The sequence below is a fragment of the Trichoderma reesei genome (genome assembly GCF_000167675.1).
Source record: "Trichoderma reesei QM6a unplaced genomic scaffold TRIREscaffold_27, whole genome shotgun sequence".
In the NCBI taxonomy this organism is placed as follows: Eukaryota; Fungi; Ascomycota; class Sordariomycetes; order Hypocreales; family Hypocreaceae; genus Trichoderma; species Trichoderma reesei.
Window position 1 is genome coordinate 4,273 of NW_006711174.1, and position 22,964 is coordinate 27,236.

The 22,964-nt window shown below is 52.8% G+C and overlaps 9 protein-coding genes across 9 annotated transcripts; 2 read left to right on the forward strand and 7 right to left on the reverse strand.

Moving 5' to 3' along the window:
* Positions 1-217: 217 nt before the first annotated feature.
* Positions 218-1,543, reverse strand: TRIREDRAFT_68927 (uncharacterized protein; the record flags this gene model as incomplete). Its single annotated transcript, XM_006968936.1, has 1 exon — positions 218-1,543. A coding segment is annotated over one exon (1,326 nt), but the record flags the coding sequence as incomplete, so codon positions are not given.
* A 1,953-nt stretch (positions 1,544-3,496) lies between these two features.
* TRIREDRAFT_68950 (uncharacterized protein) lies at positions 3,497-4,195 on the forward strand (the record flags this gene model as incomplete). Its single annotated transcript, XM_006968871.1, has 1 exon — positions 3,497-4,195. One exon carries the CDS (start codon positions 3,497-3,499, stop codon positions 4,193-4,195), a length of 699 nt encoding a protein of 232 aa, XP_006968933.1.
* A 786-nt stretch (positions 4,196-4,981) lies between these two features.
* TRIREDRAFT_68961 (uncharacterized protein) lies at positions 4,982-6,175 on the reverse strand (the record flags this gene model as incomplete). Its single annotated transcript, XM_006968937.1, has 1 exon — positions 4,982-6,175. The coding sequence occupies one exon, from the start codon at positions 6,173-6,175 to the stop codon at positions 4,982-4,984; it is 1,194 nt and encodes a 397-aa protein (XP_006968999.1).
* A 1,241-nt stretch (positions 6,176-7,416) lies between these two features.
* TRIREDRAFT_69168 (uncharacterized protein) lies at positions 7,417-8,325 on the reverse strand (the record flags this gene model as incomplete). The annotated part of the gene is made up of 1 exon (XM_006968938.1): positions 7,417-8,325. The coding sequence occupies one exon, from the start codon at positions 8,323-8,325 to the stop codon at positions 7,417-7,419; it is 909 nt and encodes a 302-aa protein (XP_006969000.1).
* Positions 8,326-9,012: 687 nt separating this feature from the next.
* Positions 9,013-9,686, reverse strand: TRIREDRAFT_41604 (uncharacterized protein; the record flags this gene model as incomplete). The annotated part of the gene is made up of 2 exons (XM_006968868.1): positions 9,013-9,518; positions 9,587-9,686. Coding segments are annotated over 2 exons (606 nt in total), but the record flags the coding sequence as incomplete, so codon positions are not given.
* Positions 9,687-10,889: 1,203 nt separating this feature from the next.
* TRIREDRAFT_123801 (uncharacterized protein) lies at positions 10,890-12,988 on the reverse strand. The gene is made up of 4 exons (XM_006968939.1): positions 12,136-12,988; positions 11,812-12,078; positions 11,660-11,759; positions 10,890-11,579 (listed from the first exon to the last, which is right to left on the reverse strand). Exons 1-4 carry the CDS (start codon positions 12,934-12,936, stop codon positions 10,993-10,995), a joined length of 1,755 nt encoding a protein of 584 aa, XP_006969001.1. The 5' UTR covers positions 12,937-12,988; the 3' UTR covers positions 10,890-10,992.
* Positions 12,989-13,399: 411 nt separating this feature from the next.
* TRIREDRAFT_81700 (mannose-6-phosphate isomerase) lies at positions 13,400-14,863 on the reverse strand (the record flags this gene model as incomplete). Its single annotated transcript, XM_006968940.1, has 2 exons — positions 14,666-14,863; positions 13,400-14,599 (listed from the first exon to the last, which is right to left on the reverse strand). Exons 1-2 carry the CDS (start codon positions 14,807-14,809, stop codon positions 13,400-13,402), a joined length of 1,344 nt encoding a protein of 447 aa, XP_006969002.1. The 5' UTR covers positions 14,810-14,863.
* Positions 14,864-15,844: 981 nt separating this feature from the next.
* TRIREDRAFT_111439 (uncharacterized protein) lies at positions 15,845-16,256 on the forward strand (the record flags this gene model as incomplete). Its single annotated transcript, XM_006968872.1, has 2 exons — positions 15,845-15,920; positions 16,075-16,256. 2 exons carry the CDS (start codon positions 15,845-15,847, stop codon positions 16,254-16,256), a joined length of 258 nt encoding a protein of 85 aa, XP_006968934.1.
* Positions 16,257-17,907: 1,651 nt separating this feature from the next.
* On the reverse strand, positions 17,908-22,668 carry TRIREDRAFT_111440 (uncharacterized protein; the record flags this gene model as incomplete). The annotated part of the gene is made up of 3 exons (XM_006968941.1): positions 17,908-19,149; positions 19,285-22,315; positions 22,406-22,668. 3 exons carry the CDS (start codon positions 22,666-22,668, stop codon positions 17,908-17,910), a joined length of 4,536 nt encoding a protein of 1,511 aa, XP_006969003.1.
* Between the last annotated feature and the right edge of the window lie 296 nt (positions 22,669-22,964).

The following is a 22,964-nucleotide window of genomic DNA, read 5'->3' on the forward strand; positions in this document are numbered from 1 at the left end:
AGGTAGATCAAAGAAAGAAAAGACACCGTAAGAACTAGGACTGAGTCACATAATTAAGCCTGTCTTCGAAGTTGGGTGCTCACTGTCTGATTTCTCAACTTGGCCCAAATGTGGGCGTTACCCATACTGACCCCAGGTGCACTTCAGACAGCTATCTCGTAACCACTCTCACTGAGGTCAAAGGTGATTCATAAGCAAGATCGCAATAGCAGTAGATTCATTCTACAGGCTCTGCAATTGCTTTCTGGACAGCATACATGCTCTCTGGCCACCAAGTTCCCCCAGTCTCTGTTGGTTCTAGAGTCCAGCATTGGGCTTCCGTAAACGAGAGGATCCTCCCAAGTTCCCATTGTCCGATGCTTCCAATCCACCATACTCCGTCCAGCAGCATAACAAGAACCAACCAATGGGAAAATATGTTCATTGCCAGCTGTTGCGCTGCACCAAGCTTTATGGCTTTATCGAAACAACTAGGGTCACTCTGAGTTGTCGCGACAGGCATATGATCGAGAGCTGACTGAACAAGCTGGAGGTATTCGAGTGGAACGCGATTGAGGAAAGCCATGATGGTTCGTCGCCACAACTTGGAGGGCGTAGCGGAAGTAACACGGGCCATATATCTTCTCAACCATGGAGAGGCCTTATCCAGTCCATTCAGTTGCAAGCCTGAGGTAGATGATGCTGGTGGAGACAGTTCGTGGTTTGGCTGGGTGTCAGAGAATATTGTTGTGAACAGTTCATCCAAAAGTTTGAGAGACGCAAGGCATGCTTGCAACTCTGGGTTGCTAGAATCTCCTGCGTGGGTGTTTGAGCCGGCCTCCTCAAGCCAAACAGTTCGCGCTCGTTCCGTAAGCTTCTCCATGGCGGTTCCGTATGTGGCGGACACTATCGGCAGCAGTAGCCGCCTTGTCCCTTCCGAAGGGCCATCCTCGGGGGGATAAAGGCTACCTCCAGACAAGGCGGCCATATGTGAAGGAGAGTCGTCCTTGACAGTGCAAGGAGAAGTTGGTACGCCGTCGTCAAAGTCGCTGGTAGGGCTTGAACTGTTGTGTACCCCAACGTAGGCTACGTATGCAGCACGAATCGAGGTGATCCACTGCGATTGCAATGGGAACATTTCGTTGGAAAGCGATTTTCCGCTTCTCTTTGCCTTCTGAGCCAATGACACTCGAACACAATGACCAGCCAATGCGTAGAGCACCATCAAGGGGGCGTTGGCCAGGACGGTGTCAAAATGGTCGTCGTATATGGCCGCCTGGATCTGGTGCAGCGATGTCCTGTGATGTCGATCTGCCAGAACAAACAGGCCCTTGATCTCCTCCAGCCTCTCTAGAGGCGCGTGCGAATGCCTCACAATGTCGTAGCACTTGCAGACTGCTGAGAGTGCCAGCATGGAGCCCATGACCGGTCGGCTGCCGAAAGCGAGATTGGGTATCCCCACGTGGAGGGCATATAACTCGTCTGTGTCGAAGGGAATGGAGCGACTCGTATGTGTAATGTAGTGACTGAGCAGCTCAAGCTCTTCGGAGTTAAGTGTAAAGGGCTGTGGGAGTGTCTGCGAAACCCCGGAAGCAGGGAACGGCGATGCGGGGAAGAAGCCCGAATCACTGAGGCAAATCTCATCCGAGCTTGCTGCGGAGCTGCGAGGGCTGGCTTCAGGGAGGCTCAAATATTCTAGACGCGGTGTCTCAAGAGTCAATGCGTCTCGGCCAGTGCTCACTTCGGTAGACTCTGATCGAAAGCAATCGTTCTCGAAGGTGTATCGGCAACAATGGTTTCGCTTCTTGCACCGCGTGCAGACGGGACGCGCCTCGTCGCACTGCTTCCGTTGTCAGCAACCGTAGCAGGGTCCTGGATGATGCGCCGTACACAACCTTTTTTCTCTGTATCTTGCATCTTGTGCAGCCCTTTCTGGACTTTTCGTGTGACCGACGCTGCTTGAACTCTCTGGTGGGCATGGTGATTCGTTGAGCCATGGGGTTGATTGTCAACTGTTAGGTAGTTTGGCGATACAAGGTAAAATGATAGTGCAATATGCTTACCTTATTTATTGGAGCTCAGTTTCCTGAATTTGGAATTTGAATTTGGAATTAAGGCGTTACGTGTTGCACCGCCTCTCCTGCTAACTGACAGCTGAGGGTGCTATTCCGTTTTCGACTGTGGCCGAGCGGCCGTCATCTGAGAGACTCTCCAACTAAGACACAGTTAATCCGGGGCAATGCAAACTCAGAACGTTACAAATCCTTTTTCAACGACAACCGGAAAGATTAAAAGATAGACAAATGGGATAGCTCCGAGATTATGCTCCAGGAAGCAGCGGTAACTATCGGGAGAGAGTTCATTCATGACATTGCCGTTGTTCAGTGAGTTATGGTTGAAGAGTTTTGGACATGCGGTGGTCCGAATGGATCTCTCAGAGTCGGAGAGCGGGCCGACACAGTTGCAAAGAGACTTGAAGCTTGAGAAACTGAAAGCACCAATACCGTTGAGAGCTGTAGAGAGTTGTGACACTTCAACTCTTGGTCAATGAGAGAGCCACAACTGTCACTCGACATGTCCCCCACAGGACTAAGCACGACCGGCCATCGGACGAGAGCCTATTGATCCTCCATGTCGCCAACAGGCCGATCGAATAAACATGATATTAGTACTGAAGAGCAGGGCAGGGCTCTACATATGCAGTCATGCTTGCGGACAGCCTGCATCTCCGAGCACACCGACCAACTGAAATACAGTGTTTAAATGCTTCGGCTCTCGCTGTAGCCCACAGAACGCGCAATTGGGCCACCACGCCAAAAGCGCCGGGATTTGCCCCAAATTCTCCTAGGGCTGACATGGCGCCCAATCCAAGCATTCGTCGAGCGTATTCGGTGGAGGCGTATTGCCAGGGGCGTATTACGAGCGTATTATATTTGTCACAGTGTTGCCAGGTTCGTTGTCGACGGCTTCGACTCAAGCTGCGGGAGTGTCATCGTGAAGGCATATCGAGCTGTGCAGAGGGTTGAGCTGTGTGTCAGGGAGCTCGTGAGCTGCGCACAGCTTCGGTAGGATCAGGCGGTGCTTCGGAATCCCCCGTCAACCGAGTAGGATTACAGATCCATGAGCCCCCATTGGTTGTTTTCCTGTAGAAGGAATACCATAGCCCCTGATCTCGTTCGCGATCTCCCTTGATACGCTCTCTTCTAACCCAGATTAGATTATGACAAGATACGAGCCCAAAAGCCTGAGGGCTTGTATAAATATGCGACATCATGGCATGGAATGAAAGTAAACAAACCGCAAAACCAGCTGCATCGCCGCTTGAGAACACAGCAAGCCACTTTCTAATCAACTAAGATGCGATCTTTTTTCCTCACCGTGCTGCTGAGCAGTGTCGCCTCGGGACTGCCCAGTTTCCATTCCACCAAAGGCCATGAATGGATTCCTGCTGGGCCGAGAGATAGTGCGTTACTGGAGAATGACTTGAGCCCTCCATCCACAGACGACTAACACAAGAATGACTTTAGGCCGATCGCCATGCCCTGGCCTGAACGTTCTGGCAAACCACGGCTGGCTTCCTCGCTCGGGAAAGAACATTGATCTGCCGACTCTCCAAGTTGCCGTTGCCGGTGCCTACAACTACGCCCCCAACACCTTTGACGATGTTTTCAAACTGGCTCAAAACTGCAATCTCACGACCACGGGCAACATTTCGACGTTCAATCTGGCCGATCTGGCGAAGCATGATTGCATCGAGTTTGACGGATCGCTGTCACGAAACGACTTTGCTCTTGGAGATGACTTACACTTTAACCCGCGAATCTGGAAGACGACCTCTAAGAGGCTAGGCCTGGACGACATCGGACGTGATCCAAAGTCTAAGTATCTGACCGTGGAACAAGCCGCCAAGGCTAGGGCTGCCCGCGTAGCAGACGCGATGAAGGCCAATGACAAGTTCAATGCTTCGATAAACCAGCAGATGGGCAGCCCTGGGACAACAGCTTTGTACTTGACGACCTTGTGGGACGATGCCGCGGGAGCTGCTCCCAAGGAGTGGGTCAAGACATTCTTTGGTAAGTGTCAAGACTCTTTGTGCCGGAGATGGGCTAACCGCCAGGCAGAGTGGGAGCGTCTCCCTTTCGCAAGGCCGCTCAGGCAGAAGACCAATGACGACATCAACGCCATGTTTGCAAGGGTTCAGGCCGTGAAGGTTTGAATAGAGCATTGAATCCGCGTGCGTTGCTTTGTTGTAGCGGCATTCTTGAACTGTCTCCATAGACGTAGACTAGACATCACTAGATAGTAGAAGCAGTAGCAAATATTTCCGTTCGTTCTGTTGGATTCAATACAGTAGAAATGCATAGGTGTGTTTGTTCCATGTGGAACGCTTTACTCGAAAATGAATTTTTCCTCCAATGTCGGCATTCAAGTCTACCATTTGTTACCCTAGATAGGCTGCAAACACGTATGCATATCACGAAATTGATGCAGTCCGTCAACAATAGAGGCACCAACATAGGGAAGTATTGATATATATAGGTGGCAAGGGGTTAATCTTGCTACGGGCATAAGTAGAAGCTAGACGCCTGTCTAGCAGTAGTAGCGAGAGTATAAGTAAGACATTTGATATACTTCTTTCGGCGGGAGTAGCATCAATAACTGACAGACATGAAGCTCTGAATCTGAGTTTAATTTTGATTGGTTGTTGAGCCTGCTATGAGCGCATGTAGCAAACATCTCGCAACACAGCCAGTACTGACAACCTCCTACCTAATGTAAGTCTTACATGGGTGGAGGCAAATACCACGCTGTCACGTATCACACAGTGAAATAGATAAATAATGCTGGCAAATAATCACGTCTATTCCCATGTCTAATAGTTGGCTACTCCCAAAATTCCTACAGAGGAAAAACCCTATACACAGAGCTATAAAGTAAATATCCTTAACCGAAGATCCACCAATTCATGGATTAGCAGATGAAAGTTCCGTCATGTAGGCATCTAGAGGCCATGTCTGGCGAAGAAGTCAAACATGACGTTGAAGCCTGCCGTGGCATTGTTGTGCAATGGCAATGCATGGCCAGTGTTGGGCTGGAGGGCCACCTCAATAGCGGTGGCATGGGGGTAGGTCTCGTTCAAGGCCGTCATATTCGCCAGACCCCTACAATCGCCACGGCAGATGTAGAAGTCGAATTCGGGCAAGAAAAACTGGACGGGAGCCTTGAATGATGGCCCGGGGTTGCCAAGGAGAGAAAAGGCCGAAGCGAACTCTCCGATGGGGACTGGCTGCTTGATGCTGATGCCGTAGTTAAGAAGCTCTGGGGTGAAGGCGGTCTTGGGATTGCCCCCAAAGAAGATGTTCTGGATACCGTCTCTCTGGCACACAACATAGCCACTGGAGCGGTTGAATGGAGGTGATCCTGTTGCAGCATATTCAACGCTGAACGATGTGGAACCAGCACTGGCGAGTTGGTCCGTGAAGAGATAACCCGTGATGATCGCCCCGTCGGTAAGAGGGCCGTATCGGGCAATGAAGGCAGAGGTAAGGAAAGATCCGAAGCTATGTCCGATGTGAACGACTTTGTGCGGGACCTCCAACTGAGAGAAAGCAGCATCGGAGGGCGCAGCATGGCTGGCAAAGTCGTACAGGGTGCCGTTGCGGGCCATCAGGGTCAACTGGCGGAGGATCTCCAGCTCCAGTGGAGCCTGGACGACGTCGTATGCGTCCGGGTGGTCAGATTCGCCCACTCCCAAGCGGTCATACGTGAGGATCGAGTATCCTGCCTTGAGAGATGCCTCCACATAAGAGTGCTTCTCAGGCCTGTACGTCGAATCCCAGTATCGGGAATCGTAATGGACTCCGTGGGTGGCGATCTGCAAGGTATTGTTCTTGTGCTTTTGGGCGCCATTGGGGATGCACAGCTGGGCATGAATATTGAAAGTGCCAGAAGTCGTAGTGTTCTTGATGATGTTCTGGGGGCCATGGGCCGTAGTTCGAGTGGCGTCGTAGATTGCCCAGGCGGCCGCTTCGATATCATTGTCTACTCTGGGTATGTCGTAGACGGCGGTTTCCGCAGTGACAGGCAAGGGAATGTCCAGTTGCTTGCAATATCCATGAGTTCGATGACTGACAGTGGGTGTCGCTGAAACGGCCCTGATAATTATCAGGGCGCCAACGATGAGAAGGGACGCCATTATTCCGCGAAAGCGTCTGAGAACGAGGTACAAGTAGGTTCAGAACTGTTGTGCTCCTTTAGATGGTGGCTCGGAGTCGTGAAGAAGGTGTGAGCTGCTTTTTCGATTCTATCAATATGGAAAGAGGTCTCATTTATATACTCAGAGATCTCGACATGAAAGCTGATGGACCTGGTAGATCTTACGCGTATTGTCAAAAGAAGCTTAATTCCAAATCCAACAGGCGCAGACAGGCATGCACTGCCATGATGCTTATACGCCCGCTTGCGCTCTACTACGTGTATACGCTCTATTGCTTGTCCGCTATACGCTCCCCTCTAACTAGCTACCTAGACTAAATCGCACCGCCATTCAGCCTTACCTCTCCAGCCATCTCATGTTTGGTGCATCCTTGTCGGCGATTCTCGCAATTAAGCACTCTATTAAACCCGTCATATTTGAGCTGAACCCTGACGCGAAAGGTTATTTGTAATATCAACGCCTCTTTTCAATCCTTACAAGCTGCCACAATTTGGCCCCAAAGTACTCTAAGAGCGACATCAGGTGCCCATGCCAGTGCATCAGCCGATATTGATGCGTAAAGCTGACACGCCTGGGCGATGCAAATGGCCAGCGAGAATGGAGTGACCACTCCTGCTGCTGAAGACGATCTTCGTCACCGCCATTCACTGGTGACAACGTACGGATCTAGTAAATCTGAACGTTGATGTAACGTAAAGCTTGCGCTCCTCCACTGGAACTTGTGTTCATTGCCGTTCCATGCACATTGACATCCTGTGCATTGTTTTCAATCGAATCTTGAAAAATCATTTGTGGCTTGGTGCTATTCCATTCGGAGGCAATGATCAACGTGCAGCTTCCAGCAGACTCATCCGTTGACATTGAGAAACTGCTCGGAATCATGTTCATTCTCCCGATTGTACAGAAGGAATACGTTTTGATGTCTTCTTATACCTAGACCAACCTGAAGCCGGTAAGTCAAATGGGTCATGGCAAAGGACACCTGGTTGTTGAAGCAATTGGCTAATGACAAGTCTTGTCACGTATCTAGGCACTATGAGACAGGCCACCAGAAGGAACACGGACACTTGCACAAGGGGTTATCACAAATTTGGCGATAACGGGGGAGGATCAAATTCGCATCGTTAGTTCATGTCACTGATGATGAATTGGGGAGTGGTAATTATGCATAACGTTGGCTCTGCCTATATTCACGGCAGCTACCCTCTTCGCTTATAGTCCTACAAGAACATTGCAATCACATTCCGAAGTTCCTCGTCGTTCATCTCCTTAATGGAAAGAAGCTCATTATCCAAGCGACTAGTAAAGTCCCCTCCGTAGCCCTTACCAAGCACAGAGATATGCAGAAGAGGCATAAGCCCTTTGGTGATGTCTGCGGTTGGCTTCAGGAATTCGAGATGAGCCTCCGCAGAGGCAACAGCTGAGTCGACATATGTCAACTGCCAGTCCTTGCCATCAATCGTTTTTGTCAACTCAACGAGCTTGTTCTGCGTGACGACTGCATCATGGATGTAGACATGTCGATTCTTTGTCTCCTCTAAATGATCAATGATTGACACGACCGCTTTGCTGACTGTGGTCAAAGTAGTCGTGCTAAACGGAAGATTACCGTCATCGTAGATCGTAGCAGTATGCGTCTTGGGATGGACCAGGAACCCAGCCGCCAAGCCCCAGTCCAGAAAGGAGCCGGTGCACAAGGCTGTGTAGCTGAAACTGGGGTGTTTGGCGGCCTTGTCTTTTAAATACGCAAGGGCGTGCACCTTGTTCGCGAAAACCGGCAGCTTCATGCATTTGTCATTGTTGGTGTCGGTGCCAAACTCCGCCGGAAAGAAGCGTATCACTCCCGCAGCAACAGCGGCATCGATGAGTGTGTCCTGGCTACCGACTGGTGTGGTAACGGGTAGGGCTGCAATGACGATGGCATGGCTTTGCAGGGCAGCCGTGAGCGAAGCCACGGAGTCATAGTCGACCTCGGCAATGCTCAGATGCGGGTGCTCGGGAAGCTTGGCCGAGCAATTGTTCCTGCTTCGACTGAGAGCGGTAACGAGGTGCCCAGCTTTCAAGAGCTCGGAGACGATAGGGATGCCTACAGCACCCGTGGCGCCTGCAACAGCGACTTGTGTGGGCATGATAGAAACCTCAGAATTTGAACTTTGTAGCTATACAGAGATACAGAGAAATCGAAGCTGGGAAATGCTCTGCTCAATGCACAAGAATCGTAGCTTCTATCTTTTCTCTTATACATCAACGGCTTGGCTCATTACTTAGTCATGATGCTGTGGATGTTTCTACGAGCCGAGATCCTCTTGTCCCGTGCAACCCCATCCTGGACTTTCCTAAAACGAATATTTGTTGACGATGGAGCAGCCTGTGATTCGCTCCGAGGACTGACACATCCTCGTGAAATCGAAGCATCGTGATTCCGTTCCTTCCAACAATTGCGAAGATTGCAGACTTCTCAAAGATAAAGTTGTAATTATGAAGGCGGTGACATTTATTCCACTCCAGGCACTATCATTCGATGGAGTGATAAACGCACTTGCTAAAGGAGCGAGGATAGGGTAGACGAGGCAAATTCTTCGCAGTCTACCTAATTTGCAGCCCAACGTCGACAAGAAGATAAGCTCGCAGGAAGGCGAAACATCAACACGCAGGAGACAGTGTTACTTGGCCGTCTGTCTTGATTAACAACCTAGGTATTAAGCATTATTCTAATTGTTGTATTATAATATTGGTCATTATCCATCAAGTTCCCATAGACTCATCAATCATAGTCATCATTATACCTCTGCAATCACGGGGAGATCCTTCCTCTGCTCCCACCCAGCTTTGACCAGCCAAAACATGGCCATCCACGGCGTCGTGAGCAGCCCCAAAACCCCACCCAGCACCAGTTTGAAAATCTCCGGCACCCATTTCCGACGATAGTAATAGTCGCCGCCCTCTTTGTCCCCAAAAGCCGTCAACACGCCCACGAAAACGGGCCACAGCAACAGGAAGCCCACAACAGCAAAACAGAAGCCCCTCAGAGCCTGCTGGATAACTTCGATGAACGACCACGGGCGAAGCTGCTTCTTCGTCTCGGCTGTTGCGTCTCGGGGAAGGAAGAAGAAGCAACGCAGCAAAGAGTTTGAGGGCGGCGGAATAAAGCCGATAGGTTGAACAGAGCGCTGGCTGAGATCGAAGTGAAGAATGATCAGCTCGACGAACCAGGTGATGATGCACTGTATGATCATGGTAACGGCAGCATCGCCCGCCAATGTATTCGGAAGCTGCCAGAGGCGAATGGGTTTTGTCGCTGTGTCTTGCGTAGTATACATGGCTGCGCAATCTCGGTTAGCAATCCGTTGGGAAATGCCCTCAGTGAACGCGACGGAGACAAAGACTCACCATACGCAATGGCAAAATTGATGCCGCCGGACACGATTAGAGCGCCAATACCATGGACGCCAAAAATGTAGAAGAGCTGGTGGCCTGTGAATCTCGAGCTGGCTTCGGCATTTGTGCTGATTATTTCCTCTACGTCTTCCGCGATTTGTAGTATCTGCTCTTTGGCGCTTGCATCAGGAATCGACCCAAGAGCTGGTTTCTCTGCTGACGCCAAAGTCGGAGGGTCAACCCCTGTTCTCAGATCTTCAGGCACCGCCATCGCCAAAGTCGATGGCATGCTGGCGGTCGAATCGCGACGTGTCGTCGTCAACTTCCAAGAGCCGGGGGAAAGTCGGGACACAGAACAAAGTATCGTCATACAATGTGGCCAAAGTTGCAAATACAGATTCAGGTCTGAAGGACAACCAGCACGGCAGATTATATTCTCATTGCTTCATTTTCTCGATTGTCTAAGCAGATCTTTAAGCTCTGGGGCGATAAAATAAGGCCAAGGGGGCGTAAAGTATCCCTGCAAGTGAACCTAGCCGTTGCGGAATAGCCCAGCGGCACATTGGCCAGTCAATACCGAGCACGAATACGGCGGTGAGTGCACCAACGAACGTGGACCCTTGTGTGGCTGGAGATTTAGGAGTAGTAATGATCTTTTCTAAGTCATTCATCATTCGGTTATCGAAAGAGAAATGTGCATTGCTTGGGAGGTCACCGCTTTGGTATTGGCTTGGGATGCTATACAGATCATATCACAGAGCTTCATCACTGGGAAATCGCTCAACCGCCTTCACGTATGCTGCGTATAATCGAACATCTCCATCAGGCGTGTAGATTGACCGTAAAGCAACGACAAGGCGCAGATCTTGTTGGCCAGATGTCACGGAGAGACCGATCTACCACTCTCAGTTGCCTTTGGGGCGAATTGTCGACTCGGCAAGCCTCTGCCATCTCAGACCGCCATGTCTTGCATTTCATTGACCGTCATCCCGCGCTGAAGCTAGACTAGCAGCTTTGCGTGTTGGTTTTGGCGGCAATTGGCGCACATACAGTAGATTGGCGTTCTCACAGGCCAATCAGATCTGGACCCCTGATGGCGGCCTCTGCGTGCCTACAAGTACCGCTACCCTCTTGAGTCCCTATGCCTCGGATACAAATGGTGGAAAAGAACCTTGAGAGATCTTGAGAGATGCTATGCACAGTAGGTACCTTCAAGCTTGCGAGATCCACTCATACCGCGATTTGCCGTCAATGCTTTGTCCTGTCAAAAGTAACGACAGACAACCTAATTCCATGCAATACCTTATGGATGTTTGCTTCCATAACTGTGTCGATAAGGTGTAGCCATTGAGCACAACTCTCTATTTATTTCTTCATTTATTCGTCCAAAGTTCTTGACCTCTTCTAGATTTCTACATCTATGGCAGCAGTCTCTTCGGTGTTCTGGGATAGTACGCGGCCAAGTGCACGCTGGGAAGGGCAAGGTACCAAGCGACAACACGGTCAAGGCCAATGCCACCGCCACCGTGAGGAGGAACACCCGCCTCGCGGAAGACGTGAATGTACTCCTTGATACCAGCGCTCTTGGGATCAACTCCCTTGAAACGAATGCGGGCCTCAAGCTCATCGGGGTCGGCGATACGCTCGCCACCGGACAGAATCTCCTGTCCACGCAGGAACATGTCGAATGCGTTGGTGACTGGCTCGTTGGGCTTGCTGGCAGGATCGACCTTGGCATAGAAGGGTCTCGCGGCCTCGGGGAACTTGTCGACGGCGAAGAAGTCGGTCTTGTACTTTTCACGGACCAGCGCGCCCAGTGCCTTCTCCTGCGGCGTTGACATATCCTCATCGTCGCGAACGTTGCGGAACTCTTCGGGGCCTTCTTCGCGCAGCAGCTTCTGGGCCTCTGCAAAGGTCAAGCGCAGCTCCTTGCCGGGTTCTGGGAGGAGGATTTCAGGTGAAGGGTAGACGGAGCGAACCAATTCGATTTCGGCGGCGCAGTTCTCTATGGAGAGGGATTAGCAAGAAGTGCCAAGCTTTAGAGTCGCCGCAGGACTGAGGTGTGGAGGGGTTCAAAAGACATACTCTCAATACCGCGGAAGATGTGCAGCAGCACGCCCTCCAGCATAGAAAGGACCTCGTGATAGTCCTTCTGGATCTCCATCTCCATATCAAGACCGGTGAACTAGGAGAGTGTAAGTATCGTTGACACGAGAATGAAAATGAGTGCAACATACCTCGGTCATGTGTCTCGGAGTGTTGGAGTTTTCGGCTCTGAAGACGGGTCCAATGCTGAAGACGCGCTTTCGGCCACCAGCAATCTCGAATTGCTTATAGAACTGTGGTGACTGGGCGAGGTAGGCCTTCTGGTTGAAGTAGGGCATGGAGAAGACGTTGGCACCGCCTTCGGAAGCAGCTCCGATGAGGCACGGCGGCTCGAACTCCTTGAAACCGTGCTCCCTCAGGTACGAGCGGAACAGGTGCTTGACCTCGACGCGGATGTCCTGCGAATGTCCGTTAGAACATCGACAAACTCAAGTTCGACTCATTTCAGGACTTACAGCAATGGCCTGCTGAACGGGAGATCGCTTGTGCATGACAATGTTGTCCAAGTGAGTCAACATGGACGCGGCCGGAGGACCACCGTCGGCCTCCTTCTCCTGAGCAACCTCCTCAGGTTTCGCCTCCTCGTCGCTAAAGTTGGTAACGGCACGGTTCGCAGCAGCCAGCGTCATGCCCAGCGTCGCGGGAGCAGCAGCAATGACAAAGAGCTTGGTAATGTGCAGCTCAAAGTCAGACACGCGGCAGCTCTTGACGGGCGCAAAGGGCTTCTCGACGGTGGCCTCGACAGTGACGAAGCTCTCCGGGTTCACGGCGCCCACCCACTTGACCATGCGCTTGCTGATGACGGGCTTTCCATCCTCCGCCTTGTTGTCAGCGGTAGCACTGACGATGCCCTGGATGGCCCAGTTGCCCTCCTCCCGCAGCTCGACAAAGGCCATCTTGGCGCCCTGCATGCGCGTGTTCTGCAGCCATGCCCGGATGACGACCGTCTTTCCGAGATGGGACTCGCTGATATCCTTGAGATGGACGTATTCAGCATCGGCCGGGAATGACGCGAGCAGGGCGGGAGTGGCAGCGCCGTAGAAGTCTTTGGCGGGGTCTTCCTCGGGCTCGTTGGAGGTTGCGGCCACGGCGATTCGCTCGGCAGCTCGCTGGGCCTTCAGAGCTTCCTTCTTGGCCTTGGCCTCGGCCTTCTTGGCCGCTTTCTTCGAGGGACCGGCAGCGTCAGCGGCGGCGGCAGCAGCAGCAGCGGCATTGTCGCCGGCGGGAGGAGCTGGGGGGTTCGATTCTTCGGCCATTGTGAACTGCGGATTGTCGAGAAAATGGATGTCGAGTCGCTGCTGGTATCGTATCACGAACGTGGGGTAGGTGTTTCTGGAATATGATTTTTTGGAGGGGCAGTTGATGACTCATCCGGCAGCTATCACGTGAAAAAGTAGAGGAACTGACATGCTGATCAACTGTGAGTCAGGAGATGTCGGATGCAGAAGGTGGACAGACATGTTTATTGTGTAACGATTTCTCAATGATGTGGCATTTTCCATCTTGTTATCCCAGGGTTCATCCATGATCTGGCTGTGCAAGAGGCAGAGGAGCGGTATTAACGTGGCGGTATCCGTAGATTGCATGAGTACCGCGGCTTGTATAGAGTCAATTCTAACTGGTCCGTCTCCCTGCAAAATTCCAATCGCACATAAACTCGTATCATTTCAGAGCGTCATGAATCAAGAGACATAGAAAAAGTGGCTGCAGATGCAGATATCATGACCGGTCCTTTCCAGACGAGTCGATCTCGCAGAATGCCTTGTACGTGATGAACTCGTCGTCCTGTCCGCCGGTAGACTCCAAGACCAGCTCTGCGGTAGATCCGACGAAAAACACGTAGCCTTCCTTCATCTCGTGCTTGGTTGGCCCCACCGCAATCGTGCCCTTGCCACTGGTGCAGATGATGATGCTAGGGCCCTCAAGAGGCTCAAATGTGGCCTTGGCGCCGTCGCCGCGGAGCAGGGTGCGCACAACGCTGAACTCGTCAATGGGAGGATCGTACAGCAGGACGGAGGATCCAGAGCTATAGCCGGCACGGTTGAGCGTCGCGTAGGGATAGTCTGTCGGTGTCATCTTCTGCTGGTCGATAGGCGCATAATTATAGGTGAGCATGTCGACAAGCGTGGACACGTCCTTGAACTTGGGCGTCAGACCAGCACGGACAACGTTGTCGGAAGCCGCCATGCACTCGACAATATCGCCGGAAACGTAAGCGTGGATGTCGTCGGCGACGAGGAACAGCGCTTCGCCAGGCTGTAGCGTGACGAAGTTGAGGAAGAAGAGGACGAAGATGCCAATGTCGGAACCAAACTGGCCGTGGAGGCGGGTGACAAGCTCGGCAAGGACAGCACCCTTGGTCGATGATACGCCACCAGCAGCAAATGTTTCGCCCTCGGTCTTGGCAAGCTCAACGAGGTTGGCAGTCTCCCTGTCAACGTCTTCGGGAGATGACGACATCAAGCCTCCAAACGCCTTCTGCAGGGCCTTCTTCTTGGCCGCCTCGTCGCCGCCCTCTTGTTTGGCAGCCTGGACAAACTGCGCCGCCTCTTCCTCCCCGACCAGCGTCCTCAGGGGCTTGACCGTCTCGAGAAAGTGGGCAATCTCATCCAACGGTCGAAATCCACACAGCCCCTCGAATGGGGTGATGGCAATGGCCATCTCGGGCTTGTGGTTATCGTCGGGGTAGTTCTTGGGGTCCCGCGCGTGCAGCTGCTCGGCGAGCTTCTTGTTGGGATGGGCTTGAATGGAGAGGGCTTTGTTGATGGAGAGGACCTTGAAGAGGAAGGGCAACTTTGCGCCATACTTTGCGGCGACAGACTGGGAAAGGAGGAGCTGGTTTTCGGAACAGAGATCGAGGAGGGTTCGGCCGGTGTTGACATCTTTGGAAGGATTGGAGGGGTGAGTGCCCATCCACAGCTGCAACGGTTAGAGGCTGTACAGACGGCAGGACGCGAGAGTATGGAAGGATAGAGAGCATAGTACCTCGGCGTAGGGCTTGTCGGACTGGATGGAGAGGTCGTCCGAGGGCGTGGCAGCGGCGAACCTGGCGGCGGCCGAGTCGCTCCCCTTTTTGCCCCATTCGTACGAGTTGACGCCGCACTGCAGACGGATGAGAGGGACCTGCATTGTGATGGTGATGTGGAATTTGGGGTATCTGGTAGAGGTGGGAGCGCGGTGGAAGAGAGAGGAACGCAGAAAAGGGAGAGACAGAACACGGATGTAAAGCAGAGTCAATCCGATGGAGACAGAGTCGACGGGCGTTGGTGATGATGGAGCTGTGATTGGAGCTTTGGGCAACAGCTACCGTCCCAGCAGTTGCTGCGACCCCGCCCTAAACTGCAACCCCGCTGTGGAGCTGGTTGTGCTGCAGATTGATGCTTTCAAGATTCCCGTCTGTTCTGCCCTTGAAGATGAAGCTTGGAATCGACAGCACGGCCGACGAAGTAGGTATATTGAGATAGGTAGATGCAATCAATTTATTCTTGTATAGCCACTGTTCAGACGCCTGATATTTCCATCCTTTGCGCCAATGACATGCCGTCTATAAAGCCACGCTCGTCCGTTCTGGATGATGCGCAGCCATGCCATGTGAGAGAGGCTAACCAGTAGCACCTCTCCAGTAAACCGGCGCCCATCCCATCCCATCCCATCCCATCTCCGTTCCCACGCAGCCCAGTAATGAATCCTTGTAATGCAAAGAGTGGTAAAAGAATACCGGATAATAATGCCGTATACCGTTGTTGTGCGCCGTTGGCTTTCGCGTAATCATATGCCTTCTCGTGTCCTCTCTCGTCCTCTGTAACCATGACTCCTACTGTCAAACACCATTCCAGGCGTCATCACTCATACCAAACCCCAGGCTAATATGCCGGCCAAACAGCTCACCACCGCCAGCACAACCCGCACATCCGTCTTCCTCGTCGGCGCATCTGCCTTGAGCACCGGCACATGCCACCCGCAGTGCTCCTGCCCACCCACCGTGTCGCAGGTGTAAAATGTCGTCATGCTGTAGCCCATCTTGGCCAGCTGGGCGTCCTGGTCCGGCGGAGGCGTCACGATGGGCTTGTATGGCGGGACGGAGAGAGGCTCCGAGGCTGGAGATGCTTGTCCCTCAACGGCCAGATGCTGGAGCTCGAGAGGGAGAGGGAGAGGGAGAGAGTAATGCTGCCCCTGTTGGTTTTGTTGCTGCTGCTGCTGCTGCTGCTGCTGCTGCTGCTGCTGCTGTTCAGGTTGTGCTGTGCGAGTCGCTGCAGCGGCGCCTTCGGTGCTGGTTTCGGTCGCCTGTGGAGTCGCGGATTCGCTGCCGTGGGCCGGCGACGGCGCTGGAGCTGGTGAGGGTCTGCGGTTCAGGCTGTCTTCTGCGCTGACGGGAGCTGCTGCAGACGCTGTAGATGCTGCAAATGCCAATGTCGATGCCGGAGATGATGCTGGAGACGGTGCCTGCAACGAAGAACTGGAAGCCGAGACTGACGTTGTAGGAAGTGCACAGGCCAGCATGGAGAGGCAGCAGAAGACGACGAGGGCACACGACCAAGGCCGCCGCTTTCCCGCAGAGTGTCGCATGACGCCCTGATTCGATGGGACGGACGGCGAGCTCGGCCCCACCGGGCGCGACAGGGAACTCGCTGCTTGCAGCGTCCAACGACGTCAGTATTGATTGGGTGAGCCGGCACTGGCGTTAGATCAGCAGCTAGGACTGAGCTGAGCTGCTCAAGCTGACGGAAGCGAGACCGGTTTGTCTCAGATGACGATGGAGGAATGCAACGACTTTTCCTTCTCTCTTTCTCTCCTTTTTTCTTTTTCTTTATAAAGATGCGAGAAGTGGTGATGAAGATCTTCAATTGCTGAAACAATGCAGCCGATGACAATCGGTCAAGTTTGTCCACATATATAAGGAGCGCACGCAGCTAAAAGAGGGAGAGCTGCGGAAAACCGGGGGACCCAATGAATATCGCAGCCAAGTCTGGCAACGTTCTGTACACCAAGGCCAGAAACACCCAAAGTAAAGAATAATATGAAAACTGATGAGATGGCAAAGAAAAAAAAAAGAAAGAAAAAAACGAAAGTGAACCTGAGAAAGAGAGGGAATAGACAGAAAAGCAAACAACAAAGAAGGAACCATATCCGCCCGTTTGTGCCAGACAAACGATGGAGAGCTGCTTCTCCATCAAACGTTTCACTGTCCCTCCATCAAGCCTTTATATCGCAATGTCCTTCTCGTGCAGACATGCGCTCTCCCCTAGGGGGGCAATAGCACACATTCACAGACGGATCAGGAACGACATTCTGCTGGTGTTTGTTAAAGTAAAGCCAACCCGAGCATAACATAATCTCGTCATCCACCGTCCTCTTCATCCAATCATCGAACTGGCTATGACTTCCAGCCCGACGCGCCACCGACAGCAGGTGAGCGTCCATTTCGAGTGAGTCAACAACTGGTTGGCTGACGATTCTCCTCTTTTCCACCCACCCTGTAAAGTCAATTCTCGCAAGCCTTCGAGAGGTCGTCACTTTTCCCCTTTCCTGCACACCATCCTTTGGTCATACAGAACATTCCCCTTGCACTGCATCGGTGGTCTGTACCCAGTTGTTTCTTTAAACTTTTCCAGCGACCCGAGCACAAATGGCTTTGCCCTTCGTTTCGCAAGCTACCGCCTTTCTTCAAGTTTCCCTTGCCTCAATGTCCGTCGAACATTGCCAGCTCACAAACACCAAAACTTCCAGGTTAGGCAGCAACCAGCGACCTTGACCAATCATACCACTGCCAATTGAGCGATGTGATACTCCTTCGGCATGATTCCAGCTGCAGCGAGCCATCGCGTAGCAAATTACTTGATACGTCTTGTGTCTCAACACTTTATCCTTTTCGATCCAGTCACTGGTTCCCGGTGCCCTCATTCATACATGTGAAACGGCTTCCAAGCACATCATTCTGAGACAATAACCTGTGGAAATAATGTTACCTACCTATGGATACAGGTAGGTACTCGTGTTCACATCAGGGCAACCCAATCTACCCAACCCTCGCTAAAACGGGTCCTCGATGACGTTCCTCATCCAACAATGCACTGCACGTATATCACGACCGCTCTTGTCGATTTGCAATATGGTGCTTATTTGCTACCATGTGGTATCTGCTAAATCCCTCTAGATAATTGCATCTGTACAAAGCAAACATTATCGAATGGCCCCCTCTCTCGAGCATTGTAGAATATATGCATCATTTACTGCCACATGGAAGAGCCGCCACGTCGCCCTTTATACTTCTTCAGAGGGCTCACAAGCGGCGCCATCGACAGAGTCTCCTTTTCGCGACGCCCCCTTCGCCCGCTTCTCGGTGACGCCGTTGTGGCATCCGCTTTCTCCGTGTTCGACACCTGCCTTTCATGTCGATTTCCCTTCCTGACCCATCCAGGGCCAGTGGGTAGCGAACCTCCCGTTGGCGCCACTCTTGCTTCCTCATGTTCCATAGATTCATGACCCTCATCAGGCACCCCGCTACCAGAGGGTGAGCTGGAGCTCAGAACAATGATCTGGCTTCCGGCCGGAATGGCAAACGGCTGCTTGCCACGCTTGCCTTTGTCGGCTTGAGAAAGAGGCAATTGCGGCAGAGCAACGTCCTCGTCCAAAGCTTCTATACGGGATGGGGGCTGCGTCGCGTTTGGAAAAAGCTTTCTCTCCACCGCAGTGTCTTCTTCTTGCTTCTTGATTTCGGGTGCAACATCAGACTCATGTCCCTCATCTAGCTTGCGCATGGCTTCTTCGTATTCCGCATCCCGCGCAAGGACCGATTGGCTTGCTGACATTAAAGGTGACTCGATTTTCCGTCCAGAGCTTTGGGTGGGTTGGGCCGACATGAATATCTGTTCCAGGGATGGAAATGGACTGCTGCTTGCATGGCTCGACGGCGACGTCTGTGACCTCGAGTGGCTCTGTATCGGTGTGGTCTCGCGTGGTTGCGGCAGAGTTTCAGGAATGACCGTTTCGTCTTGCAGACCGTCATGGATGGAGTAGCTGGTCTGCGGTTGTCGCCCACTCGGAACGCTGAAATGCGAAGAGGTAATAACCGTGTCTGAGGGCTTCGGAATCGATGTGTCAATGTCGCTATGCGTCGAGTGTCGTTCTCCGCCGTCTTCTTTGCAGCCTCCATCCTCAACCTCCATCTCTACAGATGCCTGCTCCAACCTGTTTGACGCGAGTGTGCTTGAACCTGATTCCACCATGGCATCCGCTAGGACGGGCCCTAGTTCTGCCTCTTTGTCAGCAGCTGGTCCGTCGTCACATGCAACCCAATGGTTTAGCCTTGGGGAGTGTGCTTTCTGAAAGTCGGACGTAGCAGTCAACACGTGTTCCGATCGAGCGTCTGGCTTGCTGTGCGCATGTCCAACATGTTCGAAGCTATTGCTGGCCGAGCTGATATGTACCTCGGACATGGACGCATCCAGCCTTGGCAGCCGTTGGCCTGACTGTATGGAGAGAGTCTCTAAGTTGGCTTGAGTGGCAAAAGAATCGTGCATCAACTCATCCTCAGGAGCAGCTCGCACCTCCCCCGTGCTGAAGCCGTTGTCCAAGCCATCCTCCCCTGACTGGGATTCGCTTACCTGGTCTTGACCTGACAAGGTCGTCTCGTCCGCCTCAGTGGCCTCTGTTGCGCCCACGGTCGTCTTAGCCATCACATCGGCGGGTGCCTGTTGCAAAAGGCGAGGCTCCATCATCTCTGTCCACTTGAGAGACCTGAAACCGGTGTCTTCTTCCTGATCATCTTCATCCAGATCGGGCACCTCAAACTTGCCGTACACTCGCTCTCCGGTCACCTCATCGTAGGTCTTCTCGTAATCGTCACGATCTCGCCTTGCCAGAATGACGTGGACCTCGCCCTCTTCACCTCCCGGGACGACTAGGCCAGTCAGCGGTAAGACTTCCGGCTGCCAGTTCGTAGCCTTGGACATGACTAGTTGGTTCCAGGTAATGACCATGCCGGGCTTAGCAGTTCCAGGTGCTAGGGGTGGGAGTGACTTGATGTCTTTGGGGAGGGACGGAAGGTCATCCACATCCGTGAACTGGCTACTCTTGACAGGCGCCTCGTCATAGTTGAGTGTCACATCTTCTTCGTCCTGAATTGCACTGCCAGTCTGCAGGCTTACAGATTTTCCCTTGTTGGTTTTGCTCCGCTTCCTGGTCTCTGGGGCAGACTGGTCGTCCTCAGGCTGTTCATCGTAGTAGTATGTCGAGTCATGGTAAGAATCGTCAGCCTCGTAGTTCTCGGACGCGCGCTTGCGTTTGCGGATGACGTCGCGCCTTTGCTGGGGATCCCATCGCTGGACAAAGGGAAAGGGAGGTTCGCTGAGAATCATATCCTCGTGGCAACATTCTACAGCCCTGTAGTTGATCTTTTCTCTCCAGGCATCCTCATCCTCATCCTCTTTCTCATCGACATTAGAGGTGGGTTCATTGGCACCATCGCCCCCGTTGCTCGGTAAAGTTCGTGGATTAACTAGTGGTCGAACGTCCTTCATCAGCGTGTCGCGAATCTTCTGCTCGTCTGACTTGTTGGCCGGCGGCTTCAAGCCCAATGCGCCGAACACAAGCCGTCGGCCAGCGCCCAAGTCAATGCGGCTGTGACGCTTTGCCGGCGTGTCTTGCGGGTCTGGTGTTCCGATTTGGTCTGCATCCGGAGCAGTCATGTCCGACTCTCCAGCTTTATCAGGCAGGGAAACATCTCGCAACGGGGCTTCATCGTTCATCGTATCGCCCTCGCGGGGTTCGTCGATAATCGCAGCCAGGAGAGCTTTCTTTCGCGCTAGAAAATCTTCGCTCGTAACGTCTCCCTCAGTGCCGTTCGTCAATTCGGGCTGATTGGAGTGTAGATCCTTCAAGGCTTTGATGCGTCTCCTTCTCGCATTCCTTTTCTGCGTACGAGTGAGGCCGGTGGTCGGCGGCTTATCAGGACTCTGGATGCTGGATGACTCGACTTGAGGTGCCTGAACATGAAGTGGAAGCGCAGCCGCAGTAGCGGCTTGTCCCACTGCCGACGGTTGTGGCCGCTTTGATGACATCTCCTCCACTTCCGATGCAGATTCTGATTCTGACCCTGATTCCGACTCAGATTCCGACTCGGACGCAGACTCTGATTCTTCAGATGTAGAGTCCGAATCGGAGTCTGAATCAGAATCACTTGGCCCACTGCTACTCGCATCGGAAGAGCTTGACGAGCTCTCCACTTCGTCGTTTCCTGCAAGTTCGGCAGTGCCTTGGGCGCTGACGTCGACGCTACTGTCGCTATCGTTATCAGATGATGCTTCGTCGAGATCGCTTGATCCGTTGTCATTTGGCAAGGTTGCGGGTGGATCGCGCATCTGGCGACTTTCTTCTTCGCTCGGCGATCCACTGTCTACGGATTCGTCGCTGGAGTCGCTGGAGTCGCTCTCAGAATCTGATGAACCCTCATCCTCTGCACCATCTTCGTTCTCTGTGTATTCCACCTCGTCGACAAAGGCTCCTGCAATCTTGTTGCTGCTTGCATGCTGGCTCTGGTTCAACTTAGAAACGAATATCGAGACACCATTTGTAGAAGTCTCCGGAGAGTCACCGACTTCGTCATTGTCCTCGATCTCCTCTATGAGCCGCTTTCTAGTCCCACCCTTGAGATGCACCAGGGGGGTTTGGGACGGTTCATCTTCCACGATCGGCCTGGAGACGTGAGAACTACCACCACGGCGTGTAAAAGGGGCGAGAATGATAGAGGCACCGTCCAACATTTGTTCGAAAGTAAGCGATGGTTCGCACAGCATGGAGAGAGACATGTATGCTTTCCGGAGATCCTTGTTTGTTCGCTTCAGCGCCGTCCTAATGTCGCCATGCAGCTCCGGGAACGCTGTCTGAAAGACGGTAGTAAGAACTTCCACAGGCACAGCAGCATATCCTTGCGCGCTTGACGGGGCAAATGAAGTGCTGAACATTCCACTGTACAGGCTTGGAGTGTCTGGACCTTCGCTCGCGGAGTTTAGCACCAGGTTTGGGCTGGAATTTCTAGAGTAGCCTCTTGTTACGGTGTCACGCATCTCGTCCCCAGACAAGTCGGAGTATCCGTGTGCGTAGCTGTTGACGTCGGCGGCAGCTTCCTCCCTAAGGAGCTGCAGCTCCCTTTCTAGATCGTCATCTTCGCCCTCATTCTCGTCTTCTTCATCGGTATAGTCCTCCATCTCGTCTTCGTCGTCGTCGATGTCGTCTTCCATATCGTCCTCTTCCGATGGTGAGCTAGAGGCCGAGCTCTCATTGAGGTATTGTTCGTAGAGCTGGGCGGCAAGTGATCCTTCCCATGGATTCTTGCTGCGAGTATTCTTAGACTTATCATCTCGGGATGAACGGGGGGCGCCGATGAGAAACGGCTCTTGCTCTTCTTCAGCTTCTTCGTCTTCGTCTTCTTCGTCATCGTCTTCTTCGTCATCGTCATCGTAGTTGACCCGAATGCGCTTCCGAGGGGGGAGCTCGACGTGAGGGCGATCATGTGGAGCTCTAATCCACGACCTGCCAAAAGCGATGCCATCAACGAGATGCCGACCGTCGTCGGAGATCTGATGTCGCCCGCTGAGTCGGCGTCGCTTGAGGTCTCCAGTGAGCAGAGATCGAATACTGTTATGGATCCTAATGTTAGAATGACGAAGCGCTATTCATCGGGCATGCCTATCTTAGAGGCAGCGAGGGAAAGGAGAGACTACTCACAGGACTTGGTCTTCGTCCTTCAGAATCCGACCGACTTGCTGGAAATGCAGGCACTCAAAGCTGCCGCCCTTTCCATCCGCAAGCTCGACAGCATAGTCTTCGAGACCCCATTCGCCGCTCTCGAGAGGCACGACCTCGTTGACCTGCTCCAGAAGCTTTGCGACGGTGAAGTCCTCCGAGCAGGAACACGGCCAGACAAGCTTGACCTCTGGGAGTCCGTGGCGACGGATCACCAGCCGAAGGCGGATGTCCTGAGTCTGCATGGCTGAGGGGCGGCAAGATTAATTCAACGACATGGCTGTCGGGATGATGCAATAAAGAAAGGGACGTGTGAGGTCCTGAGAAACGGGGAAATGGCAGAGGTCAATAGGAAGGCGAGTTCAGGCTTCAGGGTCGAGTTTTGAAACCTAGAAAAATGCGCCTCGAAAGCTGCAGCCTTGACGCGCTACAGAGGCGGCATCAGCTGCTGCGCTCCTGCCTCACACTGCTGAAATTTTAGTGGAGCAGAAAGGAGTGGGTCCGTGCGACGACGTCAAGGTCATGGCGCATCACAAAAAGT

Coding starts and splice junctions, on each gene's coding strand:
- TRIREDRAFT_123801 (XM_006968939.1), bottom strand. CDS start 12,936: ATGGCCGAAGAATCGAACCCCCCAGCTCCTCCCGCCGGCGACAATGCC. Junction 12,079..12,135: donor CCGTTCAGCAGGCCATTGCT/GTAAGTCCTGAA, acceptor GGACATTCGCAG/GACATCCGCGTCGAGGTCAA. Junction 11,760..11,811: donor CTCCGAGACACATGACCGAG/GTATGTTGCACT, acceptor ACACTCTCCTAG/TTCACCGGTCTTGATATGGA.